This window comes from Hypoxylon trugodes, assembly GCF_022578975.1.
Source record: "Hypoxylon trugodes strain CBS 135444 unplaced genomic scaffold F4822scaffold_1, whole genome shotgun sequence".
NCBI classification, from domain to species: Eukaryota; Fungi; Ascomycota; class Sordariomycetes; order Xylariales; family Hypoxylaceae; genus Hypoxylon; species Hypoxylon trugodes.
The window spans coordinates 176397-203375 of NW_026250016.1; the positions used below are offsets into that span (position 1 = coordinate 176397).

Below are 26979 nucleotides of genomic sequence, written 5' to 3' on the forward strand. Positions count from 1 at the left end.
TAGAAAACCGGTGAGAATGTTTGTACCGAAGCCACATAGCCCATAAAAGCAAAGATAGGGGGTACCTAGTATGGTCAGGGGGTCCGTCAGCCGTAGCCTACTTGCAGCATGGGTGCTTTTTTGGTACCTGGGGGCCGCAACTATACCATATTTGCGCCATTCAGTGTAGTACACATTGTTACCATGAGATTGATCTCCTCTGGCGATAGTTTGTTGTTCGCCATGCGCCACCATTCCAAGAATACCATTATCTAGAAGCTGTACAAATCAATCACATTTTAGGCGGGCTGGCAAATCAGCATCCTTGTGCTTGTCGTTTGTCTTTGGACTTGTTCCACTCATATTGCAATGTCGGAAATCGGCGGTCACTCATTGCCTGAACTGGTCCAGTGGATAAGAATAGAACTGGCTGGGGCAGAAACACAGGGCATGATCTGACTCGTAAGAGCCAACAATTGATCCTACCTCCCACAGACCCTAATGTTTGAATCCCAAGACAGTTAATAACTACCGAGGCCATACATAATTATGGTATCTATACGCAGCACTCATCAAACCCAACCAGGTACACAGCCTTACACCAAGGGGTAGAGTTGTATCCACCTAGACCAACCCTTGCGGAATTCCTTAGAGAATGCTAGAGGGTTTCTTCTTTCAGCAATTTCGTGCGTATCCCTTACTATGATAAGTCCATGAGGCTCACAGTCGTGACGATCCCTCATCTGCGAAGCGAATATCGCGAAAACAGCCAAAAAGTATTCTATTCGCATCAACAGACTAGAATTTCGCGCCGCAATCACAGACCACCTTTTTTTTGAACCATTCTTATGTAAGTCATGCACTTAATTGCGCCAACTAGATCATCATGGCGAGCGAACGGCCCGATATACTCGTAGCTATTGATCTAGGGACGACTTATACCGGTAAGTAAACAATTGTCACGGCTTGTTATCGCACTATCCACAAATTCCAATGCTTATGGCGCAAAAGGTGTCGCCTGGGCGCGACCACAACGGAACCAGGTCTTACAAAGCCCCATCCAGATTATCCATAACTGGCCGGGCAGCTCAACCAAGAACGAACAAAAAGTTCCTACTTGTCTCATCTACAACGAAGGCGATGGCTTATCGTCGTGGGGGTATTTGTGTGAGGATGACGAGCCGCTGGAGAGGAAGAAGCATGAATTTTTCAAGATCTTCCTCGATGAGCAAACACTGAATGATGCACGGCGACAAGGCATCGATCGGGCACCCGCATCCGTTCGAGATGCACAAAAACTGATTTCTGACTATATGCGCGAAGTCTACGCGCATGTGAAATCGACTGTAGAGTTACATACAGGCATTGGTCACGTCGGTTGGCAGGAATTGGCCGTCGAGTTCATCTTCAGTGTTCCAACAACATGGAAGAGCCAGGAAATTATCAATGCGTTCAAAGAATGCATAAAAAATGCAGGGTTTGGCGTTGAAGGCCAGCGCCACATTGCTACAGTCGAGTTGACCGAATCCGAGGCCGCAGCCGTCGGAACTATTAAGAACTCCGCCGTCGCTTTCCAAACGGGAGATATTTTCCTATCTGTCGACGCAGGAGGAGGAACCACAGACCTCGCATTAATGCAAGTTGTGGAAGCTCGCGATCCATTCCCATCACTAGCTCAGCTGAATCAGGTCGACGGCATAGGGATTGGCTCTACTCTAATCGATCAAGCTTTTGTGTCCATGGTAAACAAGCGCCTCAGTCGGTTTCCCGATCTGATACCACATCTCCCGCCTGATTGTGCCGAGAGACTCGTTAAAAGCGAGAGGTATCGAACGACGAAACACAAGTTTGGCGAACGAGTCTACCAGTCCAATTGCTATAAGTTGATCTTAGATGGCGTTCCTTTCAATCTCAGTCATAGCGATGCGCGGATTGAGCTCGGTAGGATAGTAATTTCATGGTACTGTGATTCTCAACGGCTGCGTTAGACATGTCTGATCCTAACAAGTTGAAATATAGGGAAGAAATGCAATCCCTCTTTGATCCACACGTCGAAAGTATTATGAAGAAAATACACGAACAACTTAACTGGATGCAAGCTAACGGCGTGAACCGACCAATTGTAAGTTGATGTTGATTCAGTTATACATATCTATATACTAACGTACTAATGATTAGAGCTATATGATTCTGTCTGGTGGGCTTGGAAGTTCTAAATACGTCCGCGATCGTATTCAGCATGAAATGATGACCAGCTTACACCCGTACGCGCACCAAGTCAAAGTATTACAAGCCCCGGATCCGCAATTAGTTGTCGTGAAGGGTCTCTTGCTAGACCGATTACAAAGGCTAGATTCCAGGTGCGCTCCAGTTATAGTAAGTAGGGTAGCTCGAGCGAGTTATGGTGTGGTTTGCAAAACGAAATACAACCCAGCAATTCACATGGGTGAAGAAATCAAGACAGATTCATTTGACGGAGAACAGTACGTCATGAGCCAAATCGACTGGCTCATCAGAAAGGTACCAAACACATTGCGATCTTTACATATTGAATAAATGCTGACAGGCGCATAGGGCGATCCGGTGAGTACGGATATCCCTATCAGCACAACCTACACCAAGAAAGTAGACCCAAAAGATCCGAATCGCACGTGGGAATCCGTTATCGTCGTCTCCGACCTTAATCGTGACCTTTTGCCACGTAGTATGAACCAAGGTGAGCTGGCCAGTCCTCTTTAATAACAATAAATTAGACGTATACTTATCCGATACAGCAGTGGGGGCAAAGCAGCTTTGTGTAGTTAAGAGCGACTTAACAGGAGCAAGCCATAGCGATATGGTTCTGAAGCGTAAATCGAGACGATATTTACTCCAAGGCAGGAAGTTTTACCTGTGTACTTTTGAAGTACGAGCTATTGTAGCTTCGGCGGAGCTTCGGTTCGAGCTATGGTTTGCTGGGCAAAAGTTCTCGGGGAACCACCAACCTATCAAGATAACATGGGGATCCGAGGGATCTAAGTTGAACGGGAAGTAATATACCTTAGTAGCTAAGCATTTAATCATGTACACTAGTAATCGTAATTTGGCATCGTGGGCAGAATTAGCAGCAAAGAATTAGCATCCAGTTTTGTTAACCCACCAGTCAGACATGACCTTAAAGACACCTAATAATCAGATTCTCTCGAGGGTATTGCAGAATCACATCAACCAAGAAGGGGGGGCATATCGTTTCGAAATTAGACATGGAAAGTCTGCACCAATGATATGGGCTGTTGCTCTTGGGTTTTGGCTTCGGAAAGCTGTAAGCCGCCCAATATTATGCAGCTGGTCGGCGCCACAAGCTTGGTCGCCATTTCTAGTGTGCCGGGTGAGATGTTAACTGGGTTGATTCATCGCCTACAAAAGCAAGCGTATTCACTCTCGCCGTAGTTACATATAACCACTGACTCATGTTTAAAGGTATAAAGATTATGATCTTCATACAATCTCTATAAAAGGCAGGTATATTTTCGTTAAAAACCAAATGCTTTAATACACTCTCTTCAAGGACGAAGCAATATCGATGGAAATGTCTATGTTTTTACTTTTGCCCTGTACCTAGATAGAGGCGTAAATGGCCGAGCGGCCTATGTCTGGTTCATTTCTCGTCAGTTGCCTTCTGCCGTCTCCTTAAAGATCCAATATGTGGTCACCTACGATCTGATCTTCTACCTTTTCGCCTATAGGCATCCTTATTTGTTCAGAACGATGAGTCCCGAGGAAGATTTCCAGATTTCGTGTACCACCAATGGTAGTTTCTACGTATGCGAAGATGCCAAAACGCGATTCCTTGGCTGTTGTGATATCGACCCATGCGCTGATGGATCGGGATCTTGCGAATTTGCTGATCTGTGGCAGATAGAATGGGGCGGAAGTGATTACTCGGACACCGTCCCAGCCCAGAACTGCAAGGCACCGCTAACAGAAGACGACTGGTATGCATGTGATGACAGCTCCTTCATGGGCTGTTGTAGTTCAAACCCATGCTTTGATGGAGATGGTATATCCACCACAACAACCGCGGGAAGGTTAGTTCAGACCCTTCATCTGCCTAGATCTTCTCCTATCGTCTCTTCGGCCTAGATATAGAAGTCTCGCGATATCTGACATCTTATTAACATGGCTAGACTCGAACACCTCGACTAGCGCCCAGAATCTTCCCTCATCAAACTTTATGGGCCCATCGCCGATATATAATGGGAGGGTTTCAACTGTATCCGAACTTAGCGGCTACGCGATATCACCTGACAGTCCACATCCACTAAGCCAGCAACGATATCCAGATGTGAGCCCCATCTCGGAGTTAGAAGGGTCGACATACCTGCGGGAGTACCACGAGTTGGACTCTGCTATTTCGTCACAGATGCCACATCATATAAATCGATAGCATAACTCGTCGATTTACTTGAAGGACTACTTAGAAGAACCACTCGCGCTCGTTGATGCGTTGTTATGATGTCCTTGTGTTTGCCCCATAATAGGGGCACCTAATAATTGGACCGGATCTCATCAATAATGAACTATGGTTACCTAGGTACGGGTCGCGATCGGGGACTCAACACATATTCTACAGCGATAGCACATGTCTCTATGCATTATGGACATTTGATGGTGGGATGTATTCATATTTGTCAATTTAGTACAGATAGTTGACGATACCCCTCATGATGTAGCAACCAATTTCTTACACAACTTAATAAGCTGGACGATTCATCAGATCTCTCATCTTCTCCCTTATAGTTGTGCTGCTTCGTCGACGTTGTTGAGGGTGGTCGACTTTATTGATAGCATGGCAATCGCCGTTAGAAGGGTGACGAGTGGTGCCAATGCGGTTGGTCCGGCCTGACCGGAAGTCAGTGTACAGGTTAGTTGTACCTAGGACATTTCTCCAAATGCTTACACACAAAGTCCCCCCTTCCAGCGTCATCAATCACAGCCTGATACTTCTCCTTAGCTGCGATGAATGCCTTCGACATATTGAAGTTGATATTGGTATACTGAATTCTTAACGCGAGTGGCGATGTGAAGTTCGAATAAGTGTGGCATTGAACTCAACACGGATAGATACCCAACTAGACTAAAATATCAACCCCTCGCCTTGAAGACTTGACTCAGTTCCCTTCTATATAATAAAAGGAGTTCGCCATGTGATCTGGGGTTGACCCCTCACGATGATATCAGCGGATTGGAGGATAATCCTTCTATCGAAGGGATCTACATTATTCGACTTCATCCGAAGAGGCAATTGGTTCTTGATTAGAAATGAGCAACGCATGACGGGAGTTCTCTTTATGGTGAAACATGGGGTAAATCAGATCGATCCAACTAAGGTCGGTGGCCGGATTCAACATCCATGTATCGACGGCGTAGCAAGTAGACATGGTTATTTCTAACAAGATAAGAAAATGAGTCTAGAATTGCGATCCGGCACCTATATCCCTACGAAGCTATTGGTCGATATAATATTGGCCTCTTGCGACTCCTCACATATGCTGTACCACCGAGATATGAGAAATGAGTGATCAAAAATTACCACTGGCGATGGCATCCGGACTAAGTGCCGCAAAACCGGTGTGCCTATATTTGAATGAGTCAGCCATCTGCATGCTGTAGACGTGGCTACGGAGCTTGAGAAACCCCAGAGACTGGGTATGTTCTTGTGCAGTGGACTACTGTATTGTGATGCGGCCTGGCTCTTGACGGGATATTTATATCATATTAGACAGTCGTGGAGACATGATAGATTTTGATACTCTTGGCATGGTTTATCCCCATGTTATCCGCGTGTGAGCAGACAATGACGTCGCGGTGTTGGATTTTGAAAACCAAAGGGAGTTGGATAATGGCAGTGGCTAGACATATTTTGTCATTCTCATTCTTCCCTAGTTGCCGAGACTCGTAGTATATATACGCTTAGATGCTAGCCTTGTCCTAAATATAGGTGTCTCAGAGGCCAACTCCCCATTTATAGAGAAGGCAAGGGAGATATCGAATTCCAGAGACAAAGAAATGGAGGTCATTCATGACCCAACCCCAGCATTATGTCTCGGGAAACGAGGAGTTAGGGTCAATCGAAGCCACACTTACCGACCAGTTGGGAAGACCCTATTTAGAACAAAGACGGCATTTCTCTAGATAGGTCCCCGAATTGAAATTTGTATTTTATACTTGATCGAATAGTCATATTTCGACTAACTGGTAGGAACTTCAATCTTTGAATTCTCATGTTGAATTTCGAGAAATGGATGGCCATAAAGGTGTATAAAGATGTTATGCAGATTTTATCCGTGGGCTGAAACGACTCAGCTTTAATTGTAACACAAGATTTGAGATTTGAACCCAACCCCGCGCCCGCCAATTTTTACTTTTGACTTATGCGGGATGATCCAGAAATCAAAGGAGGCAGGGACAATAGATCAGGAACAATTACGTGTATTTTTTTAAGTGGGAAATCTTGATTCTTGCTTCGTACGACACATTAAACTTCCCGTTAAACGCTGGTGCGCAAAAGCCTCGTGTCGTGAACAGACTTATGGAAGGAATTATACGATTTGATAGAACCAAAACATGGAAGGACCCATGATTATGTACTAATAAGCTATACCAAGTTAGGTTTAGACCATATATAAAGTGTATCCTAATCAGGCTTAATTAATTGAATTCACGCCAAGTCCTGCCACCATTAAACCATCGAACACGAGCACGGTCCACCTTTTTCCTTATTCTTGGTTGGCGGGTTGGGTCCCCGACCTTTTTTTTTCCTTTACCTTTTTTGTCTCACCCTTTTTTTTCCACGGCAACGCACGCACGCAACTGGGGGCAGAGAGGAAGCGCCCAGAAAATCTATCACCACCAGCCCAGTCCAAACGTTTGGCCGAGCAACGAGAAAAAGAGCCAAACGCAAGGACGGCGCGCTCTATCCACCTCCCCCCATCCTGGCCATGTCATAATTGACTTACAATACCGCTTTTAATAGTCATTCGTTCCAAATTACTTACATACAATACTACGATACTACGATACTACAGCTAATAATACTAATTGTCCCGTAAAACCCGCTTTACTCTCGTTTCCCCTTGGCTCCATCATTTGAGCCTCGACCTCGACCTTGATCCCGACCGGGACTCCTGTCAGATCTATCAAACCACGACGTATCCCCGTCGAATAAACCACGATCATCGTTACTACAGAAATATTATCGACTTAAATATCCTCGTCTGCATCCTCCGCTATTAAACAACCCTATCTTCCGCCGTCGCTCGCTCGTTCATCCATCCCCTTGTAGCCTTCTGACGACTTTGGAGGTCGAGTAGTCGCCTCGTCGTCGTAGACAAGATGGGTGGCTTTGGGGATTTTACCGACATCTGCCACACGGCACCTTTGCCGTTGTGTCCTTCCGTCGGTCCCATTACCTCCATCTCGAGCGGCGTCGGCATCGAAACCGATTGTTTTGCGCGAAATATCGAGTTGGCGAATACCATCATATTCCAAGGCGCGTCGAGCTTCATGCACATTCTTTCCCTCATCATGACCGTGGTGATGATATTACATATCCGAGGGAAATTCACTGCTGTTGGTTAGTAATCTTATTATACAAACCATCTTGTGGTGATGACTCCGTCAACCTTCTAACCGTACCAATATATAGGTCGCAAGGAGATTCTAGCATTCTTTTACTTCTACATGCTACTATCGTTCTTCTCCCTCCTCGTCGACGCTGGTGTTGTTCCTCCTGGCTCCGATCCGTATCCCTATTTCGTTGCGATACAATCCGGTCTCACATCAGCGCTGGTTACCTGCTTGTTGATCAACGGATTCGTCGGCTTTCAACTTTACGAAGATGGTACTCCGCTATCGGTCTGGATGCTCCGACTCAGCTCGTTTGCGGCTTTCGCAGTCTCTTTCCTTGTATCGCTAGCTACGTTTAAATCATGGGCAGGCATGGGTCCGGCCAATACTGTTGGCTTGTTCACGGTGTTATATCTTCTTAACGGCGTACAACTCGTCATCTACGTGGCCTTGCAAATCTTATTGGTGGTTCGGACTTTAGAAGATCGCTGGCCGTTGGGAGATATCGCTTTCGGTTTGTTCTTTTTCATTGTGGGCCAGGTCATTTTAAATGCGCTGAGCTCCACGATTTGCCAAGCGACAAGTCATTACGTTGACGGCTTGTTCTTTGCGACAATTTGCAACCTGCTTGCCGTCATGATGGTATACAAGGTATGAGTTTACGATTTATGAAAAATTCATGGACTATTCTAATCGTGTTTATAGTACTGGGATTCGATCACTAAGGAAGATCTTGAATTCTCTGTCGGCACGCGGATGAATAACTGGGAAGTGAAAGAGCTTCTCCCCGAAGAAGACCGCCGAACAACCGTATATATGGACGATCCCTATGGTCAATCTAGCCCTTACGACCACTCGCCTTCAGGAAATCGAATGTCCCGCTATTAGTTGCCTGGCATCGCAGAATCCTCGCAGGATGAGAAAGAAAGTGAAAAGAGCGACAAAGGGGAAATGGTCTGCTTCGAGGTGGTCTAGATTTGACGAGCAAGTTGCATTTACGAGGCGTCTCAGCTTGGCGGGAGAACTCATGTGGGTTTCATTGGAGATATAGATATTAACCTATTCAATAGCAGGTTATCATTTGGGCGCCAGCATCGATTGCTTTATTAGGGTCTGCATGTTCGACATGGGAGATGATTGGGACCAAATAGCTACGGCGGCGGATATTTATTAATACCTTATCTATGTTGTATATATTATGTAGCTGAACATGAACATGGAGACTGATCTCGACGAAATTTCGAGACGTTACTTTTAGTCTTTTGCATGTTTTCTTGCGACTTGATTTGGTGTATAATTTAGGCCTCTGGCACACGATATTATGGTGTGTCAAGAATACGCTACACACAACCGCACGAATTCTTACTCTACTAAACGAGAAGAATTGCAGAGAATCGGAATACCAACCTCATGATAGAACCCCGCCATGAAATCGTCAGATGTTTCATAACATAGCGGGGTTGTCTATTGTAGAATTCCATTCACTACTCGGCGGGCCTTGTCGAAGAATGTGTAGCTTAAGCACCATTCCAGGTAGGACGATCATGTCTGCTAGGCAAATACCTGCTACTCCAGCCCTAATAACTGGTTAAGCAATGCGACTCGGGTGTAGACCGCATAGAAGGGAATAGCTCGCGTGGAGTATCAACTTAATAGTCTGAATCGACGCTGGCTTCGTGAGATGTTAGAGGCAGCGGGGTGTCGTATCGTATCGTGAGGAAGTATAATCATTATTGCTATTCAGCGCGTTCAATCTCCATCGTCACCAAAGCTAAGCTTGATCTTTTTCGCTTTCTTCTTGCCTAATTTCGGACCGGACTTCGCGTCTTTGGAGGATGAATCGGTGGCGGCGGGTTTGTTTCCCTTCTTGTCTTCCTTCGTTCGGCTTGTAGCTTTCGTCGCATTTGCTTCCTCCTCTTCGTCTCCGCCACCGACTACACGCCCTACTTTGCGCTTCTTTCCCGCACCTATACCCGCTACTTTTTCTTTCTCCTTCTCTTTCAGCGCCTGTGTATCTTCGCTTACGACACCCTCTTTCTTACTCTCCCCCTCTCCCTCTACACCCTCACCCCCACCCTCTGCATCAGGGAAAACAACAGCATTCCCATTCTCATCTACAACAAGTGGCGCGTCCTCAGCTTCTTCACTCGCAGATCGCGGTTTCCGTGCTCGTCGCCGCGCGGCTAGGATCGGGTCTGGGTCGTCTGAGTCTCGCTGTTGTTGCTGTTGACCTCGGAGGCGGGCGAGGAAGGGCGGGAGGTCGGTTGAGTAGGAGAGGTTTTTGGATGTTATTTTTGGGTCGGATGACATTGTGTTTTTGTTGTTGTTGTTGTTATGGTATTTTCTGTTAGGTCATTGGTTTGTTTTGGTTATTTTATGCGCCCTGGAATTTTATTTACGGTGAGGAAGTCGGAGAGCAGGATGCTGAAATACAGAAGGTGAGGCCGCGCACGGCGAAATATGGGTACAGCTTATAGGACCGACTTACCCCACTACGGCACTGTCCCTGTTAGTTCACTGCCTATGTAGGTACCTAGACTACCTAGGTAAAAATAGCCATTGCTCACTACAACTATCTAGGTGGTTATAAGAGTATTTTGACCTCACCTCTTTTTGATACTCACTTACCTATACACGTACCGACAGTATTAAAACTAACTAGGACGAAATAATTAAAGTAGAGGAAAATTTTCAAGCTTTGCAAGATAGGTAATCCGTCAAACGATTAGCAGCAGGCCAACAAGGCGAAAGAAAATTGTTGTCACGTCGGCATCAGCACGAGTACTACAGCCAAAAGCCGCTATGCAGGACTATAACATGTACAAATTGGGATCCGCTAAACTTTTTATTAAATGTTCGGCGACCGTCTCGAAACCTTTACGTACAAAAGCGAGGGAGATAGAAGTCTAACGAGGCCCCCAAATTAATTTCCGAAGCCTGCCTTGTCTCCTCCATCATACACACTCATTCATCTACTATGTACTCGCCTACCCTTTTAACTACCTAATCCATTTAGGCCTTCTTCCTTAGGACGAAGATCTCACCCTGGGCCGAGTTGTCAGAGCTGATGAACAGACGTTCACCAGCCTGGTCCCAGCTGAGACCAGCAACACGCCAGCACGAGCTCGTGGTTAGCGAGGGCGAGTTGCAACCACCCGGGTTCTGGGAGCCGATGATGTTCTTGTAGCCGGTCTTGCTGTCTGCCGCGGCCGTGGGCTCGTAGTTGCCATCGGCACCCTTTTGGAAGGGAACCTCGGCTACGAAGTAACCTTGAGCGGGCTGACGGTCCCAGCTGCCGTGGAAGGTGATGTACAGGTTCTCCCCCTTGGGGTCGAAGCCGTTGGTGATGGGGGCCATGTGAGCGGGGAACGATAGGCGGGGTGGTCGTGACTTGCCATCGCACGAGGCGTCGTTAAAGGTCGTGTTGGGCGAGACAACAAATTGCGAACCAGTCTTAAGCGCAGTGTTGTCACGGAAGTTGGAAGGCTCCCACACGGTGAAGCAAGTCGGGTAGCCGTACCAGTTGTCGGTGAAGGGTTTCTCGGGGTCACCAACTAAATGATATTTGTCAGTATCAAGACGGTAAGAAAAGGGAGAAAAGAGTTAGGTCGTTTATAACTTACGGTAGTTCAGCTCCTCGGCAGGGTTGTCAATGTGAATATCCGTCGACTGGCCGTTGACGGTTCTCCTGAAGTCGTCACCACTGTTCTCAGCACCCCATACGTGGCCGTTCGGGTCAAAGGCTAGAGCAACTTCGTTACGTAGACCATAAGCCAAAACGGTTCCCTGGCTGTTGAATGAGTAACCGTTAGAAGGCGCCTTGCTCGCATCGAAGACCTTGACAATGGCACGGCCGACACTGGGGTCAATAGTTGGGTTGTCCCAGTTAGCGGCAGCACCAACAGAGACGAGGATCAAGTTCGGGTTCTTGGGTGAAACGACGGTTGTTCGGGTCGAGTGAATACCCTGACCAATGCTGGCAACGATGGTCTTTTGACCGGTCAGCGTCAACGCGGTCGCGTCGTAGGTCCACGACCAAACTGTCGTCTGGGAGCTAGCGTAGAGGGTCTTGCCATCGGGAGTGAGGCTGAGACCGTGGTTTAGACCGGAGTTCTGAACAAGGGTCTTGGTGCTGTTGATGCAGCCGTCTGCGCCAAAGGTGTGAACCGAGATACCGGAGGTGGCTTGCAGCACTAGCATGTGGCCAAGGTTGTCGAAAATGATGGTTCGTGGTTGACGAAGACCACTAGCAATCTTGGTGGCTTCCCAACCCGCGTCAAGAGTGTATGGGTATCGGGCCGCAGCTACACCGGAGCAGCTTGCTGGGAAAGGGAATGTCGGGGCGTCCTGCGACAAAGCTATCGTGCTCATCATCAGCTTCGGCTCAAGCATCACAAACAATCCAGTTCATCTTACCTTGGCTTGCCAAGGCAGCTACTGCCGAAAATGTCGTCAACCAACGCATGTTGTTAATTTGATCTACAACGCCAAGTACAGAATAAAGTATTCACTCTTGGTCACCTGACAGGGCTCACGAAGTCCTTTGGAAAGGACGTAATAAGGGGGCCCGTAGAAGAAGCGTCGTGTTATATAGCACCAAGTCCTCTCTAGCAGTCATCTCCGTACCCACTCCTGATGATGCAACGCATGCTCCGTGAGAAACCATGTTGAATGCGGAGAGTCCACGAACCGGGATTCTTAGCGCTTTCGAGTAATTAATAGGGCATGGTATCTCGAGATGGGTATCCAAGGGTGAAGAAAGCTGATTGGACAGAGCGGTGACAGGTCGATCTCTTTTAGGCAGTGGACATCAAGATTTCCTTATATAGCATCCATGACACCATGTCGGCTTGAGGTATAGGTTGGGTGTGATAAAGAAGACGATAGAATAGGGAGTTGTTGTTTTCGGTCTGCGGAGGCAGATGGTTTATTGATGTAATTAGGCGGAAAGATAGAATGCAACTCCAAACCGCGTCTCGCCTAGGATCCCCCGCAGACACTCGCCCTTAACCGGCAGATGTAGAGAACTAAGCTCAGCAGTGCAACAGAGAACCGGGAAAAGAAAACAAGAAGACCTAGACGTCACTGTTAAATAAAGGGGGTGTGGGTTGAGAACGTGTAATCTAGGAATATCATATAGCGTCGTCAGCCTCGGGTGATATATTGTCAAGGACAAGACATTTTCATCTATGCAGTGACCTCACCATATATTATAAAAAAGCTTACTCTTAGATAAACATGGTAAATAAGACATGTAGGGAGTGGCAGTTAATATGGGGAAGCGGCCAGTAAGTCATTTGGGATCTCATGACGCAGTTTGTTGCGAGATGATTTCCCATGTTGTGGCTCTTAAAAGCGTGGCTAACAGTGAGCACCTTTATGGTCCAACTGGTCTAAGACGATATTACCCTTGGCAATGTTGGAAGATATAAGACCACCAAGCATCAATCGAACTGGTGATTCAGAGCTGCCACTATTTTCATTCCATAAACGATACAATCCCGCGGGACAAGTGTGGTCATAAATAACCACGATCGAACAGGTCACATTCGAAGCGGAGGAACTCGGATATATGGACCACAAAATAGATTAAAACTTAGCCGTGTAGTGCCACGGTGGTGAGCGAGGCAGACACGCGGTCGATGAGTTCTGAAGTATCGCGATATCGATGGCGTCTGACGATTACCCCATACCATCAGCTTTACTCTAGATGAGCAATACCAGAAACATCACCGTTTCTACCCGAAGATGGTGACATACCAAACTGCGATATTGAAGACCTGCTATTTCGTGTACCGATGAAGATGCTTAAGTCTGATCAATTTATCAACCGTCAGGACCGTCTTCGTCTTGTGTCGTCGAAGGCGAGATCCGGCTCCCGATAGTCAATCATTAAAGCAAAGCATCGAGAATTTCATAGGGCCAGGTAATAATCTAGGCTAATCACAATGAGCGTGGAGTAGAAATTCCTAGAAAGCGGGTCATATAAATTGGAATCATAAACCAGGAGGCCGTTTGATCCAATATGATGGTTCTGGAACTTTTGGAAATTCCGGGGAAAAAAAGTGATTGAGTTCTTTGAGTTTGCCCTAAATCTATTTTTAATGCGACACGCGAATCTACAGTATTACACAATACACATGGATTAAGTAAGCTTCTAATTTATCGGGACTGGAAAAAGATCATCGCCGTTGATAGGGGCTAGACGATAAAGGGTGGAGACAGTAAGCTTCTTTTCACCAATTATATCCAAGGGATTCTCAGCCTCCATCTTATACAGTGGTACATTGTTAGTTCTTGTTTTAGAGCATCCCCCTTTCTTTTTCACGTTCTTATTGGCCATTAACCCCTAGTTCAAGCATAAGTCCAAGCATAATTTCGCCATCGGTTGTCAAAACTCAATCGATTTAGGGGTAGGCTAGGTACCTAGACAACTAAAAGAGTGCTAAGCAAAGTCCTAAGCCGTTTCTTTTTTTCGCCTAACTAGGTACCGTACATTTCCAAGGTTCTAACACTGTAAACCCCTTCGTCTCATCCTAAAAGTTTTGAACCTTCGTATTCTATTCATTACCTCAATTCACCATTTTACATCTAACCCCTTTTTTTTATTCGCCTTCTCCTGGCATCAACTTCACATCCCGCTTTGTGGATTGTAGCCCACTCAACTTTATCGGCCGCTTCAATGCAGTCGTTTACGATCTGCTAGATTGATTAAAAATAAGATCTGTTAAAAGTCGGAATCGTTGAACGGTCAACGACGCCACAGGACAACGTGTCTGACGCGTATGCGTATTTGACATTCTATCCGTCCATCGTTTGTCCTTGCGAACCGCGCCGTGCCCTCTTCGTTTCTTCCAATAAACCTTCAATAATTATTACCATTGCCGTCGAATTTCCTACGATTTCCCCTCGTGTCGTTCGTTTATCTACTAAGACGGACGGACCTCTGATACGAATAGACAGCGCATAGACGGCGGGAACATCGGATCTTCCCACATGCATCAATAAAAGACAGATAACGGCGAAAACAAACAAATTCATCACCCGTTTAATTGAGCGAATTCACTAAACCGCACGCTCCCACTGACTGCCGCTTGGAAGGGCGTCGTTAAGCTCCATTATGGATTTGCTACGGCGCGCTTACAGGCGCGTGCCTGTGGTAATGGGCAATACTCAACTTCCCACAACCGGCGAGAAGAGAGGTCAACCTAACAGATTCACTTCCCGACTCGCCTTTTTCCGACGACCACTCAGATTAAAAGGCAACTCTAGTATATCTGTTCCCTTGGGCGTGGTTGTTTTATTCCCATGCATTGTTGTTGTCCTTATCCTAGTCTTGTTTGTTAGACATCCAAGTTCTCCAGGTCGGATATTAATGCCTGCTGGCGCACCTCCAGCTATTCGGTATGTATTGTTTAGGTTATTCATTGACATTCAAATCCACTAATGATCGTGCGTCCTACAGAAAAATTAGCGAAGAGCATGACAAGGTATTCGTTAACGGTTGCCTCAAGCCCGATACTACAACTGAACGTGTTAACGGCGCGTTTGTCGTCCTCGCCCGAAACAAGGAATTAGAAGGTGTTATTCAATCGGTTAAGTCAATTGAACGACATTTCAACCGATGGTACCACTACCCCTACGTCTTCTTGAACGACGGGGACTTCAACCAAACCTTCAAGGATGTCATCCGCAACTATACATCTGCTCCGGTCGAGTTTGGCAAAGTTGGCGCCGAGATGTGGGGTTATCCTGACTGGATCGACCCTAAAGTCGCAAAAGAGGGTATTGCTAAGCAAGGAGACGCCGCTGTCATGTACGGTGGTCTTGAGAGTTACCACGCCATGTGCAGATTCTATTCCGGGTAAGCATAAACTAAACAAGTTGCATTGCGAACAGCACTAATACAATGCAGATTCTTCTATGACCACCCTCTTCTTGCCAAATACGAGTGGTACTGGCGCTTGGAGCCGGAGATCAAGTACTTCTGCGATATTACCTAGTATGTTTCAATCCCTCTTCTCATACACGAATAAAGTCTAACACCTCATGCAGTGACCCCTTCCTTAAGATGATTGAATACAACAAGACATATGGTTTCACCATTGCTGTCAAGGAACTTCGAGAAACTGTTCCCAATATCTTCCGTTATGCTTCTGCCTACAAACGTCTAAACAATATCACATCCCAAGGTCTCTGGGAAATGTTCGTTGAACCCAAACCAGAGAAGACAGCACCTGAAGATGACCCCAATTACAAGCCTCCTCTACCTGAGGAAATCCTACGCACCGACCCCGGCCGTATGAACCTTCCCGAGATCGACCCCGAAGCTATGGAAGGCGAGAGTTATAACATGTGCCATTTCTGGTCTAACTTTGAAATTGCAAAACTCAGCTGGTTCCGCAGTAAAGAATACAAGGACTTCTTCGAGATGATGGATCGCAGCGGCGGTTTCTGGATGGAACGAGTAAGTAACCTAAACTCATTTTATAGTACGACCCGGTTTGCTAATTACCTACTAGTGGGGTGATGCTCCTATCCATTCTCTTGCTGCTGGCATTCTTCTGGGCCCGAAGGATATTCACTACTTCCGGGACTTCGGTTACCGACACACCACTATCCAGCATTGCCCCGCAAACGCTCCCGCTCGCCAGCTTCCTCGTGAGCCATTCCTCGAGAAAACGACCACCGACGAGAGAAAGCGAGTAGAGGAGGATGAGTACTGGGACCAATGGGACCCTGAAAAGGAAAATGGTGTGGGCTGCCGCTGCCGCTGCGATACCGATATTGTTGATGTCGAGGGCAAGGAAGGCTCATGCTTGGCCGAATGGGTTGATGTTGCTGGTGGATGGGCGAGCCCGTAGTGAGATTTTGTAGAGGCGATATGCTTTTGGCAATCTCTTGCTATGGTGGTCATGGTTGGATATCCAGGATCTTCCGGTGATATTATCCGACGCGCCACACAGCATTGCAGAATACTAACGACGGAACGACATTTGTATTTGACCTAAATAAGTTCTTCGTTACTTGCTCACATGAGGGCACTCAGAAATAATACGAAAGTTTGGCTTCGGAGAAGGGGCGCAGTGAAAGGCTGAGAGGGTTTACAGCATTTTTGTATTTGGGGGCCTATCGACCCAAACTTGTACGACGACGTGGTGTTGTTGCCATAGAAGCAGGGCGTCACGAACTTAGAGTTACGACTTGATAGGGTTCCTTGTCAATAATCACCTTGGTCACGCGGTAGTGAGGACAATAATTCAGCATGTGGAACGACTGTTCCTAGGTGGTTCAGTCAGGTTGGCATACTACATTGGGTTTGACATCGACTCGTATATAATATTTATGCATTGACAATAGCGACATGCCGTTTCCAAGATTATAGGGTTTCTGCTTTGTGATGTTGGGTATTGTGGTCTTGTTAGTGTGTGATGTCCCTGCGTCTCGAGCTCATATCCGATTCCCTCACGCATGTGGTAACCCTCGCGCGGAACGAAGTTGTCACAAAACCAATCATGATACCAAGATATCCCAATGCCTACCCAAGTTAACCAATCCAAAGTATTCCAAGGTTCTTATGGAGTGCCTCGACCCATGCTATAACTATCCTATTCAAACACCTTTCATCGCCGCTTCACCCTTTTTTTTTCAGACAATGAAGCAACAACCTACCTAGTATAGCGCGACATCTCCTTTCCTTTCATGTCCAAGAGATTAGTTCGCAATGATCCGAAGCACATTCGTGTATACTATGAGCCGGATACAAACACACAGAGTACTGGGTTCTAAGTGCCTGCCATGTCAGTTAGTAGTACATCACATATTCAGCTGACGCTTCGTTGGGAGAGTATCAAAATATTTATAATGGCAACTAGGTGATTGGTTTCGTCTATTACAGGCATATTCCTAGGTAGAAAGCCACGAGGATCATTTATGATAGTTTAAACAAGATCATATCACGAATCTTGGTAGGCATCTAGCTCTTGTTGAGATGAAGTTCTGAAGGGGGTATGGTTAACTTTGGTCTGTGGGAGGCAATGTCCACAACCATGCTACGAAGGGTTTGAGTTACCTACCACATCTACGTATGGGTTTGGTGAACTTATAGGGAATGGGTTTTTGGGATGTTGATTGTTTCTATAAGTTTATAAATCGCGCAAGTATGCGCTCTGTGACCGATTCCTGGATACTTGATAGTAATTCATATTTACCTAGGTATATATATAGCTAGGCTTAGGGTTCACTGTCGCGAGAGTATCTTTGACTATCTGGTTGGAGGCCTGGGGATTGACAAGCCTTGATTGAAGGTACGAAATTACATTTCTCCATAACTACCTAAGGTATATAAATGCGCGAATAGTTTGGTGTTTTCGTAAGCCCGACGCAAGGATTTGGCTGTTTCTAGTGCGCCTGCAACTTGTTAAGTTACGTGGTAGATACTGCCACGGTCTCGTTCATTCAGAATTTAGCTAGATCTCTTCAATGAGTTTACGATGCCCCCACTTCGAAAGGGCTGAGTAGAAATATTCGGATCAAGAGCCATTCATGATGACGGAGCCTCAATTGCGGCTGCTGAGGTTAGGTACCTATGGCCCTTGATCTCTTCCTCTGCGATCCAATAGCTGATTTCGGGCAACCCCGTAGGAACCGCGCATCGGACTTTTAGACAATCGAGTCGTTGCTCTCCTTGTATCTATATAAACGTCATATGATGGGATATCATATCAAAGTTGTGCTAGAAATCTGAATATACGATCTATACCGCCGGATTCCGTAGGGACTCGGGGGAGTGAGCTAAGCTAGCTGTCAAGCTCGTCAATTGAATGATGATGCAATAACAATATACCTGCTACATCTGGACTTCTCCCGTGATATCATAAACGGCACAAGTTGTGAATCAAATAAGCAATGGGGAATAATGTGCCATGTCAAGTCAACAAATTGGTTGGGTATTAGGTAGGCAGCTACCATGGATTACTTAAGTCGTTAACTGCCTACGAACGGCCGGGTGGATGGTTGTCTAACAGCTGGACTCGATACGTATGCACTGTCGCGTAATCGTAATCACCGACTGTTAGAGCACCGCAGCAATTCGTATGAATAACCCGGTTCATTATAGCTACTATGTTTGATCCTGGGACATGCCTAAAGAGTATATGGATATGACGACCATGCTAGCAATGGTCTCAGATAGTAACGTTGAATACGATCGCGAAAGACTCGGAAGCGCTAGACTAGGCTGAATAGTACAGATATCAAGAAGAGCCTTCCCTCGGGAATAGACCGCGCGTACGAAGCTTGTGTTATGTCGGGTGATACGAGATGTGGCAAAATCTGTTCAGATGTCCTTGGTAAAAAGATGTGGATGGAAGAAGGATGCGTGCGATTTACAGAAGTTACTTTATCGTTAGGCTTCCGTGCAAGGCTCCTATCCACCGTGATCCCCTCTTATGTTTCTCTCTATAGCCTTCCCGACGCATAAATATACCCACCAACCATATTCTCGATCATGGTCGTATGTTGGGGATCGATAAAAAAAGTGTTGTGGAGTTAGTTACGCCGCGATGGCTAGTGTAAGGAGTCGGTGAAAGGAAACTCGGCTTGACGGCTTTGGAAACTTCCTCACATGCTGGGTTTACCTACCTAGGCACCTATCTATGTAGGTGGGATACACTAGGCAATGTAAGATGCAGACGGTTTACTTGTCTTAATGGCAGAGTAATGGCTAGGTGGTATTATGGGAGTTTATCATGATGCAAGTCGGGATCAAGGAAGCTGACACATTCTGCAAGAACTGCAAGAACGGCGAGGCGGCAACGTCATTAGGGGAAAGGGGGACGTGATGGCGCCTTACATGGTATTAAAAGAGACGAGCGCTGACTGATCGCTAAGACTAGGTGCCTACCTAGTGAGAACGCGGCGAAGTGCACATTGGCTCGGCAGGACGCCATCCTACTATGCAGGCGATTTCGAACGAAATATGCAGGGAAGCGACAGGCATCTTCTGACCATCTAAGCAAGACTTCGATACAGTCAGTGATTGACACTATGAGAAACGAGGACGAATATGGATGCATTTGCCGTATTGAACTCCTAGCTGCAAGGCATATTTTTCATTTTAGAGGGAGATAAGGTAGTGTGGATGGTACATGTTGATCAATAAAAGAAATAATATCATTCGTTGTATATTTTCTACAATATAGGGCGGTTAGTGCCTATAGTTAGGGGAAGGGAGCGCGAGCCTCGGTGTGCTAACACTGCTAATTTAGAGGATTAACATATAGTGAAATCCCATCTGTCTAAAAGGGTGGGCAATGATAATCTTGCTATCACTTGAATAACACGGAATTTAATTACCACAAGATGAATAGAGCTATCGGGAAGCCTTGCGTCGTGTTCGGGTAAGAGGCGACACCTATCTCACATCACGGAACAATCCAGACTCTACACAGTACAGTAAAGTTGAACGGCAGGCTCATTCGCGCCCTTCCCCATAACCAATCCCGTCTTACCCGGTCGGCGAGATGCCACTGGAAAAATTTGATCCGTAGACCGTGGGCTAGCACAGGGGATGTATGAGCTGAGCTGAGATGACGAAGCACTTGCGATGCTGGGAAAAAACTGGAACACGATTCAAGGGCTTAAAGGGAGCGGGGGAGGGGAGAGAAAAACGTTTTGTGATCCGTTCATCAGACATACGACCAATTCGGGCTGGGCGGTTCGGGAATGGACACCGAATGGGAAAGATGGATGGTCAGTGACGATGTGAGGAGCCCGGCGCCACTACTGTAGCGTTATGTAGAGACAGGCATCAACTCCTACTACCAAGAAGGAAAAGGCTATTATTTCGTGACCGCTTATGAGACGTATCAAAGGGGGGGTCAAAGAGAAAAGGAAAGGTAAGGAATAAAAAAAAAAAAAAGCGACATAAACTATCGTATTTTGGACCACGGGGCGAGACCTGTTCCTAAAAGAGGTGGTTTCGCGCTGTGTTAATAATGGCAACATATACGCAATGACGATTAGTGGCTTTCGGTTCCTTTTCAGGGTTCTTTAAAGCAGAGGCAAGCCGCCGGGCGGGGGTGTCGATGCGAATACCAACCAACAAAACCAGCTCAGCACGCGTGTGCGTCCCGAGTACTAAATGATGTTCTCGTGCGTACCTACACACATGTGTAGATATGTACACGTTATATTGCTATATAAGATGATTCGAATGTGGCAGGTCGACTAATTTCTCCATCCCTAACCCAGCTAGTAGCCCCGGATAGCACGCGTATGTGTAGGCGGCCCAGTCAGTTAACATGTCTAGGATCGGGGATCCAGGTTAGGCTGAAGAAACGTATGACTCCCTAAGATACATTACTTAGTAGAATCGCCGTCGGAGCTAGGAGTATGAAGATCGAAAAGGGTGATCAATCTCGTTTTGCGAGAGAAACCGTGTGCCTTGTCTTGTCCTGTTGGAAATGAACCAGCGAATGATGTGCGCTTCGGAAACGAGGTTGTGCAGGGAAGGGATCTAAGCAGCTAAGCCGGGTCGTTCATTGCACACACTAATATAAATTATTTGACGCAAAACCCTTGGATACGAAACTTTGCACGTAGAGAATGGGGAATTCTAGTGTAAATCGGCTCCCGTGGAGAGATTCTATTCCGTGTTAGATACTCCCTGCGCAAGATGATGGTAAAAAAAAAAAAAGACACGGCGCTTATTCCTTGGAAACATTGGCAAGTAATGAATTCGATTTAATGGCCGTGAGGCCAGGGACCCGGGGTCTTGTTCATGATCTCTCCTAGGTTTACTATTAACGCCCCTATCGTGTTCGTATATATGTTATAGTTAGAAGCTAGGTAGATCTAATATTTGAGAAAATAAATTCTTTTAAGCCAATAGTATTCATGTATGTCCACGGGTTTATTTGCGCATGGTACAGAACTTATGCGGTGTTCATAGCCTTCACAGTAGATGGTACAGTATTTAGGTATGTAGCTTGGTGGCTGATAGTAATTCTGTCTTCCTACCGCTTCGTCCACATGTGCGTTGATAGGTAGCATGGTAGTTAAAAACGATTTTGGTCGCAGGAAGCATATTCCACTGGCGACCGCGGATTGACCAATCATGACTGTGTTCCGGGTAAGGAAATCGTGTTAAATCGACGAGATCGTCAAGAGATGCTTCTATGCGACTAAGACCTGTCATCACGGAATTTTCCAACAGAGCTGTTAGGATTTGGCACGGAACTGAATGGTAAAACCAATCCGGCTTGTACCAAGCAAAGCTATTGTGTGTGGCACAACGGTTGAATCATTACCCAGCGGTTAAGATCTACGTTGGGCCGGCTCCTATGGATGTGGCGGCTGACTCGAGACTGGATCTCGAAATACCTCATTATGCCGGTCCAGAACAGGCGAGGAGAGCCATTACAGACATGCCCATATCCACCAGACCCGATATTTACCATAGTACCTAGTCGGCTTAGCGAAATAAAAGCTAAAAAGTACGATAGTCTCGTGCCATAGCTAAATGGTGCATCCAACGCCGCCTGGGCGATTTTGGGGGAAGATAAGTCTGAGGTAGGTAGCAATAATGACTCGCAATGACCGCCGAGCGCCGACATGAATGCGGTTTAGGTATGGATCAGAGCTAAAGCTCTTGGGGAAGAGAAGAAAAAAAAAATTCCCACGAGTTGGTGAGGACCGTTCGTCCAATAGGATGTCACCGGCTCAGACTCGACACTATTAAACAAGCAGGGTTCCCGAGTTGCAGTGTGCCATGCTAAAAGTTGCCCTGGAGTGGCACGCGGTGCAGCCACAAATACCTCCTTGCGCTTATAGTAATTCCCTTAGGCGGAATGGATGCCACTACGACGGCGGATTGGTTGCGTTTCATCTGACCAAACTCCCTAGGCTGGGGGGAACTTGTGATGGGCACTTTCTTACATATGAACGAATCCTTTGATGGCTAGGTCTCCGACAATGGTCGTCGACTATCACTGTAGCTAGGGGCAAAACTAAATGAGATACAAACTAACGTTTTGATCCGATAGATAGGGGGTTCCAGTCACTACATAACCATACCTAATGATCGTAATTGCAATATGTGCCGGATGTATATCCATACATGCCTAGGTACATATATGTATGCGCAGCTGACGTTTACCAAACTAGATAGGCACGTTCTATATCCCCTTGAAAATGCCTTGCCTGATATTAAATTCGTATTGCTTCACATAAGACGGGGGCGCTTCCACTTTTAATAGTCGGCCCAATCATATCTAGGCATTGCTATGGACCCTCAGTGTTGCAATACGCAGAGCTAATGACAATAGGCCTGCATCTTCTCTGGTGGCGGTGACGCAGGCATACGTACCTACATACCGGATCGCAGGATGTCAAGCCACAGCACTAAGAAAATAATGCTTTTTGTGAGGGATGACTACCTAGGTATCTAAGTACACTAGGAGTAATTTAGGTGCTCCTAAAAACATATGCACCCGTCTTGATGGGCGAAGTAGCCAAGTTAGAAAGGGCTAGACTCTTCGGATAAGGAAACTTAGTGACATTTGTGCCATGGTAGCGCTGCTTCGTGATAATCACTCGGATATGATGGCGTAACGAAGAGTAAAAGTATATCAAGGCTCCAGCTATTTGTTCTCATTTACTCCACTTGGAAAGACTGACCTTACCCCTTTCGTACCGATATGGGAATCGAAGGACGTAGTGTAGGTCTCAGAGCCGTACCGGCATGAAAACGCCGGCCGAGGGTCACCGATAGAGACCGACCGCTAAAACCGGCAGCTCGCCGTAATGGTCAGGACTAGAATCCCAGAGTGAGTGTCGTTGCATTGGCTGGTCCAATGGATATGAAATGCGGTCAGAGGAGGGAGAGGGACTACAGGGGTGTCGATAGTAAATGGATACATCCGTAATGAATGGAACACTATAATTATTACCCAGGTTACCTATCTGGTAACGTACTTTTACGTATGACTTGCACGGAGTAAGGCAGGCCGAATGAGTACCTAGACCTCTCGGCACGGAGGCTCTATCCCTGCGCCCACGGTTGTTTTTTAATGATAGTGATAAACGATCTTCCAAGCCCATCGTATATTGAAGACGAAACCTAGCGGAAGCAAGGGTGGTTTTGAGTGGTTGGGATTTGTGTGATGTAGCACTTGGTTCGTGCGCATATGAGTGGTCAGGTACTTCCCCAAAAAGCAGAAATCGGAATGTAAAGCAGGTTGTCATTCTCTCCCATGAACTTTCACCATGAGTATGAAGGGGAAAAAAGAAGAGGGATGCGTCAAGTGGAAGCTCGGTTGTTGTACGTATCGTAGAACACCAGCAACCATTAACTGGAGGTATGCCGACCTCACCGCCCGCAGGAATAGCGTCAGGTTGATATGCATGCTATCTACTGCATATACATATATATCGTACTAGGATCGGGGACCCCATTTCGATACACGTGAGAAATATGAATATTCCGGAGAAAATCTGTATCGAATCAAGATGAGGAGACGGGGGTCGTAATAGGAAGAAGCTGGGGATTCGATAAAAATAACGTCGTTTTCATAAGCAGCGACACCACACTAGCCAACCTGGCAATTGAATTATGCTAGCTGTGTACTTCGGTTTTCATCAAGAACTGACGGGCAATGATAATACATAATGTTGATAATAATAATAATGATGAGAAGGAATTAGTCGCATGCCGATCTGATGATTGTTCTGGAGCTTTTACGCCGCAATTAAAGTATTGGAATACTGCTTAGTAGCGACCCACGAAGCGAATTTCGGTTCAGTAATTGATGATAGCCACCATGTTAGGTACACTCATCTCGGGGGGGGGATAGGCATCGGTCAAACCTAAGGCAGCAGGCTGAGCCATCTCAGTGATGATTGGTCGTCCTGATAGAAGTCCTGACTCTGTACACACACACACGACACTCCTTTGGTCCTCTTTGGTCCTTTAGGGTTGCGGTTGCCTTTCCGTTGTTCCTTTCTATGTACGTATTTATGCTGCGATTAAATGATGAGATCTATCGATCATGATGCACACAACTCGCGATATGCTTCAAGGCCGAACTACCCTTGTCGGGACCAAACTTGGCAATTTGGTCCTAGTAATTGACAGGTGACGATGGGACGAGTGTCAAGGCGGTCGGGGTCATGCAGGCATTCTCTTACTCGGATTGGAGATCGATTGACTTGCAATGTTCCCCTGATGAAATCCTGACACCGAGACATCTCATGCAGGCTCTTTTCGAGTCATTAATCTAGGTCTTGGGCAGATTTGTTCTTATGGATTCATATCGTGGTGTGGGTATTCGTTGGCGATGATCCAATAACGACATGACTGATGGAGTTTTTCGTTGGTTCAAGCTAAAAGTGTTGGAACTTGGCGGACGGGAAAGGAAAAAAATAATACACATAACCTGGTCAACAAGGTACGGAGGTATTGCCACTATCGAATATTTGACTCTATCTAGTATATAAATGCGTCTTACCGTAATGCCCGCGTTCTCACATACTGTATTGTACGTATGTATACGATAGATTTGATACGTAGATGCTATGTGATATGAGGGATGGTGAAGAGGGAATTGCATGCTCACATCTTACAACACTGGTACGTACGTTGTATTCAAATACACATATCTAGTAAGCCTTTGGAAATCATAAGGACGATTAAATAGAGGGTAGGAAGGCTGCAGGTGTGTTCAAAACCTGTGTCGAATGATCGTATTGCAAAGGTCCGTGACATGGTATCTCCTCATACAATACGATCTCGCCTGAAAATCTACTTACGCGTATATGTATATGCATACTATGGAAACGAACTCCTTTTCTCCATTTGGTACCATGGCGATCAAATTGTCGAGCTCATCATTCCTGTAATGGTGGCGTCGCTATCATTCTCGACACTGGGCATGCAAGTCGCGCATTTTGCACACGGGCTAGACCAGGTATTTTACAAGGCTTGTAAATGCTAGACAACCTCTCCGCCTCGTCTATGCCACCACCATTACCATGAATCCCTTGCGAAGGACCACCCATTTTTACATAGTAGCGTAATATGTTACTTAGTCGATTATTGGGGGGTTGTTGGGGGGCTACATACCACCTTAGACGATCCATCGCTGGCGCCTGGACGGTCCGGGTCTTAAGCCTATGCCCATATAGCGCTAGAGGAGGACCGTAAGCATTACGTGGTACTCATCATTCCTCCTATGGTGGCACGCCTTCCTCATTCGCCGTCGCCGTTTGGTTACTATGTATCCTAACTCATTAGCTGAAGTCGACCGAGTGACCCCGTGCGGCTAGGCGCAGTTATCCAGTTTTCTGTTCTAAAGTAAAGGCCATTCGTTCCATCGTGCTAGACGGCGGTAAAACTGGGTTGACGTTCCTCGGGGTTCCGCTGGAATTCTGCATGGTGCTGGGACGACGCGGCATCCACATTATCGGATGCAACTCGTTTCCAAAATGCAGAATGCCAACGTCGCCCTCCTTGAAGCCCAAGAGCTAAAGGGATTCGAAATGCAGGCTGAAGTACAAAGTACCTTGTCTAGGCCATAAGACCCCGACGGTGGAGGGTGTGTACCTATAGAACAAGCTTAGATATGGAGATCCCGTTCAAGTTAAGTCACAGGAGTCCTCTAAGCTGTGTGTGCTTCTATTAGAGTTCCTTTTACTTGGCATTCCCAAGATGCCGGTATCACACAAAATACCTTTCCTTCCTCCCTCCTTTCCCGGACGCATTAAAGGATGCCCGTTTCCAGCCCAACATGTCCTATTTTGAAGGAAAAGTTGCGTATTGCACTCAACCGAGTTACATTTGGGGGTGCTGCTTTAGCTCTCGGGCGAATTCTACCTAGAACAGGGTCCTCCATCGCCGTTAGGCGAAAAAGTAAGATGGGGGAAGGAAGAAAAAAAAAACGAAGCTCGGCTTGTTTGTAAGATGATCCACCATGCAATCATACATGATAATAGCCCATGTATTAGGTTGTGGTAATACATAATCCATACACAAAGAAATAATTTCAAGACAACGTAGCTTTTCGTAATGCTTGTCTTTTTTTCAGTCTTCACAAACCTCTTCTCCCACCGGATGAGGAGAACCGCATATACTGTAGGTAGTAAGATTATCTACCTGTTTCATTCCGACACTTCGTTTTATGTGGAGATTGATCGGGTCTTTTTTACCAAAAAAAGCGCTAGACATTTCAAATGGCTTTAAGAAGGGATTGTTATATTGATTGTATATTGGTTTGATACTTTTGCCCCTACAGCTGCAATTCATGAAAGACATGATTTACCTATGATATTCCTTCAATGTTAAGTTACCCCGCCAATGCTCAATTTCATATAAGTGGTATGGAAGTAAAATAT

The 26979-nt window shown here is 46.2% G+C and overlaps 7 protein-coding genes across 7 annotated transcripts; 4 read left to right on the plus strand and 3 right to left on the minus strand.

Moving 5' to 3' along the window:
* The first annotated feature begins 146 nt into the window (after positions 1 to 146).
* On the plus strand, positions 147 to 3312 carry F4822DRAFT_383686 (uncharacterized protein). The gene is made up of 6 exons (XM_051456458.1): positions 147 to 923; positions 991 to 1939; positions 1999 to 2101; positions 2158 to 2499; positions 2554 to 2695; positions 2754 to 3312. The coding sequence occupies exons 1-6, from the start codon at positions 866 to 868 to the stop codon at positions 3011 to 3013; spliced, it is 1854 nt and encodes a 617-aa protein (XP_051318928.1). The 5' UTR covers positions 147 to 865; the 3' UTR covers positions 3014 to 3312.
* A 414-nt stretch (positions 3313 to 3726) lies between these two features.
* F4822DRAFT_423619 (uncharacterized protein) lies at positions 3727 to 4405 on the plus strand (the record flags this gene model as incomplete). The annotated part of the gene is made up of 2 exons (XM_051460007.1): positions 3727 to 4018; positions 4146 to 4405. 2 exons carry the CDS (start codon positions 3727 to 3729, stop codon positions 4403 to 4405), a joined length of 552 nt encoding a protein of 183 aa, XP_051318929.1.
* A 76-nt stretch (positions 4406 to 4481) lies between these two features.
* Positions 4482 to 5091, minus strand: F4822DRAFT_1895 (uncharacterized protein). The gene is made up of 2 exons (XM_051453536.1): positions 4923 to 5091; positions 4482 to 4860 (listed from the first exon to the last, which is right to left on the minus strand). Exons 1-2 carry the CDS (start codon positions 4992 to 4994, stop codon positions 4753 to 4755), a joined length of 180 nt encoding a protein of 59 aa, XP_051318930.1. The 5' UTR covers positions 4995 to 5091; the 3' UTR covers positions 4482 to 4752.
* A 1678-nt stretch (positions 5092 to 6769) lies between these two features.
* On the plus strand, positions 6770 to 8843 carry F4822DRAFT_383693 (chitin synthase export chaperone). Its single transcript, XM_051456459.1, has 3 exons — positions 6770 to 7594; positions 7667 to 8238; positions 8293 to 8843. The coding sequence occupies exons 1-3, from the start codon at positions 7354 to 7356 to the stop codon at positions 8473 to 8475; spliced, it is 996 nt and encodes a 331-aa protein (XP_051318931.1). The 5' UTR covers positions 6770 to 7353; the 3' UTR covers positions 8476 to 8843.
* F4822DRAFT_383694 (uncharacterized protein) lies at positions 8844 to 10000 on the minus strand. Its single transcript, XM_051456460.1, has one exon. The coding sequence runs from the start codon at positions 9895 to 9897 to the stop codon at positions 9337 to 9339; it is 561 nt and encodes a 186-aa protein (XP_051318932.1). The 5' UTR covers positions 9898 to 10000; the 3' UTR covers positions 8844 to 9336.
* Positions 10001 to 10429: 429 nt separating this feature from the next.
* F4822DRAFT_1987 (soluble quino protein glucose dehydrogenase) lies at positions 10430 to 12415 on the minus strand. The gene is made up of 3 exons (XM_051453683.1): positions 12004 to 12415; positions 11211 to 11945; positions 10430 to 11141 (listed from the first exon to the last, which is right to left on the minus strand). The coding sequence occupies exons 1-3, from the start codon at positions 12050 to 12052 to the stop codon at positions 10600 to 10602; spliced, it is 1326 nt and encodes a 441-aa protein (XP_051318933.1). The 5' UTR covers positions 12053 to 12415; the 3' UTR covers positions 10430 to 10599.
* A 1677-nt stretch (positions 12416 to 14092) lies between these two features.
* On the plus strand, positions 14093 to 16719 carry F4822DRAFT_2001 (glycosyltransferase family 15 protein). The gene is made up of 5 exons (XM_051453719.1): positions 14093 to 14991; positions 15053 to 15451; positions 15503 to 15589; positions 15643 to 16054; positions 16110 to 16719. Exons 1-5 carry the CDS (start codon positions 14708 to 14710, stop codon positions 16449 to 16451), a joined length of 1524 nt encoding a protein of 507 aa, XP_051318934.1. The 5' UTR covers positions 14093 to 14707; the 3' UTR covers positions 16452 to 16719.
* Positions 16720 to 26979: the final 10260 nt, after the last annotated feature.

Excerpts from the sequence above, each read along its gene's own strand:
- F4822DRAFT_383686 (XM_051456458.1), top strand. The coding sequence starts at position 866 with ATGGCGAGCGAACGGCCCGATATACTCGTAGCTATTGATCTAGGGACG. Across the intron at positions 924-990 it reads TCTAGGGACGACTTATACCG|GTGTCGCCTGGGCGCGACCA; the intron begins GTAAGTAAACAA and ends ATGGCGCAAAAG. Across the intron at positions 2,696-2,753 it reads GCCACGTAGTATGAACCAAG|CAGTGGGGGCAAAGCAGCTT; the intron begins GTGAGCTGGCCA and ends TATCCGATACAG.
- F4822DRAFT_1895 (XM_051453536.1), bottom strand. The coding sequence starts at position 4,994 with ATGTCGAAGGCATTCATCGCAGCTAAGGAGAAGTATCAGGCTGTGATT. Across the intron at positions 4,861-4,922 it reads ACGCTGGAAGGGGGGACTTT|GCCGGACCAACCGCATTGGC; the intron begins GTGTGTAAGCAT and ends ACTTCCGGTCAG.
- F4822DRAFT_383693 (XM_051456459.1), top strand. The coding sequence starts at position 7,354 with ATGGGTGGCTTTGGGGATTTTACCGACATCTGCCACACGGCACCTTTG. Across the intron at positions 7,595-7,666 it reads AGGGAAATTCACTGCTGTTG|GTCGCAAGGAGATTCTAGCA; the intron begins GTTAGTAATCTT and ends ACCAATATATAG. Across the intron at positions 8,239-8,292 it reads CCGTCATGATGGTATACAAG|TACTGGGATTCGATCACTAA; the intron begins GTATGAGTTTAC and ends TCGTGTTTATAG.
- F4822DRAFT_383694 (XM_051456460.1), bottom strand. The coding sequence starts at position 9,897 with ATGTCATCCGACCCAAAAATAACATCCAAAAACCTCTCCTACTCAACC.
- F4822DRAFT_1987 (XM_051453683.1), bottom strand. The coding sequence starts at position 12,052 with ATGCGTTGGTTGACGACATTTTCGGCAGTAGCTGCCTTGGCAAGCCAA. Across the intron at positions 11,946-12,003 it reads AGCTGCCTTGGCAAGCCAAG|CTTTGTCGCAGGACGCCCCG; the intron begins GTAAGATGAACT and ends TGAGCACGATAG. Across the intron at positions 11,142-11,210 it reads TGCCGAGGAGCTGAACTACC|TTGGTGACCCCGAGAAACCC; the intron begins GTAAGTTATAAA and ends AATATCATTTAG.
- F4822DRAFT_2001 (XM_051453719.1), top strand. The coding sequence starts at position 14,708 with ATGGATTTGCTACGGCGCGCTTACAGGCGCGTGCCTGTGGTAATGGGC. Across the intron at positions 15,452-15,502 it reads ATGTGCAGATTCTATTCCGG|ATTCTTCTATGACCACCCTC; the intron begins GTAAGCATAAAC and ends AATACAATGCAG. Across the intron at positions 15,590-15,642 it reads TACTTCTGCGATATTACCTA|TGACCCCTTCCTTAAGATGA; the intron begins GTATGTTTCAAT and ends CACCTCATGCAG.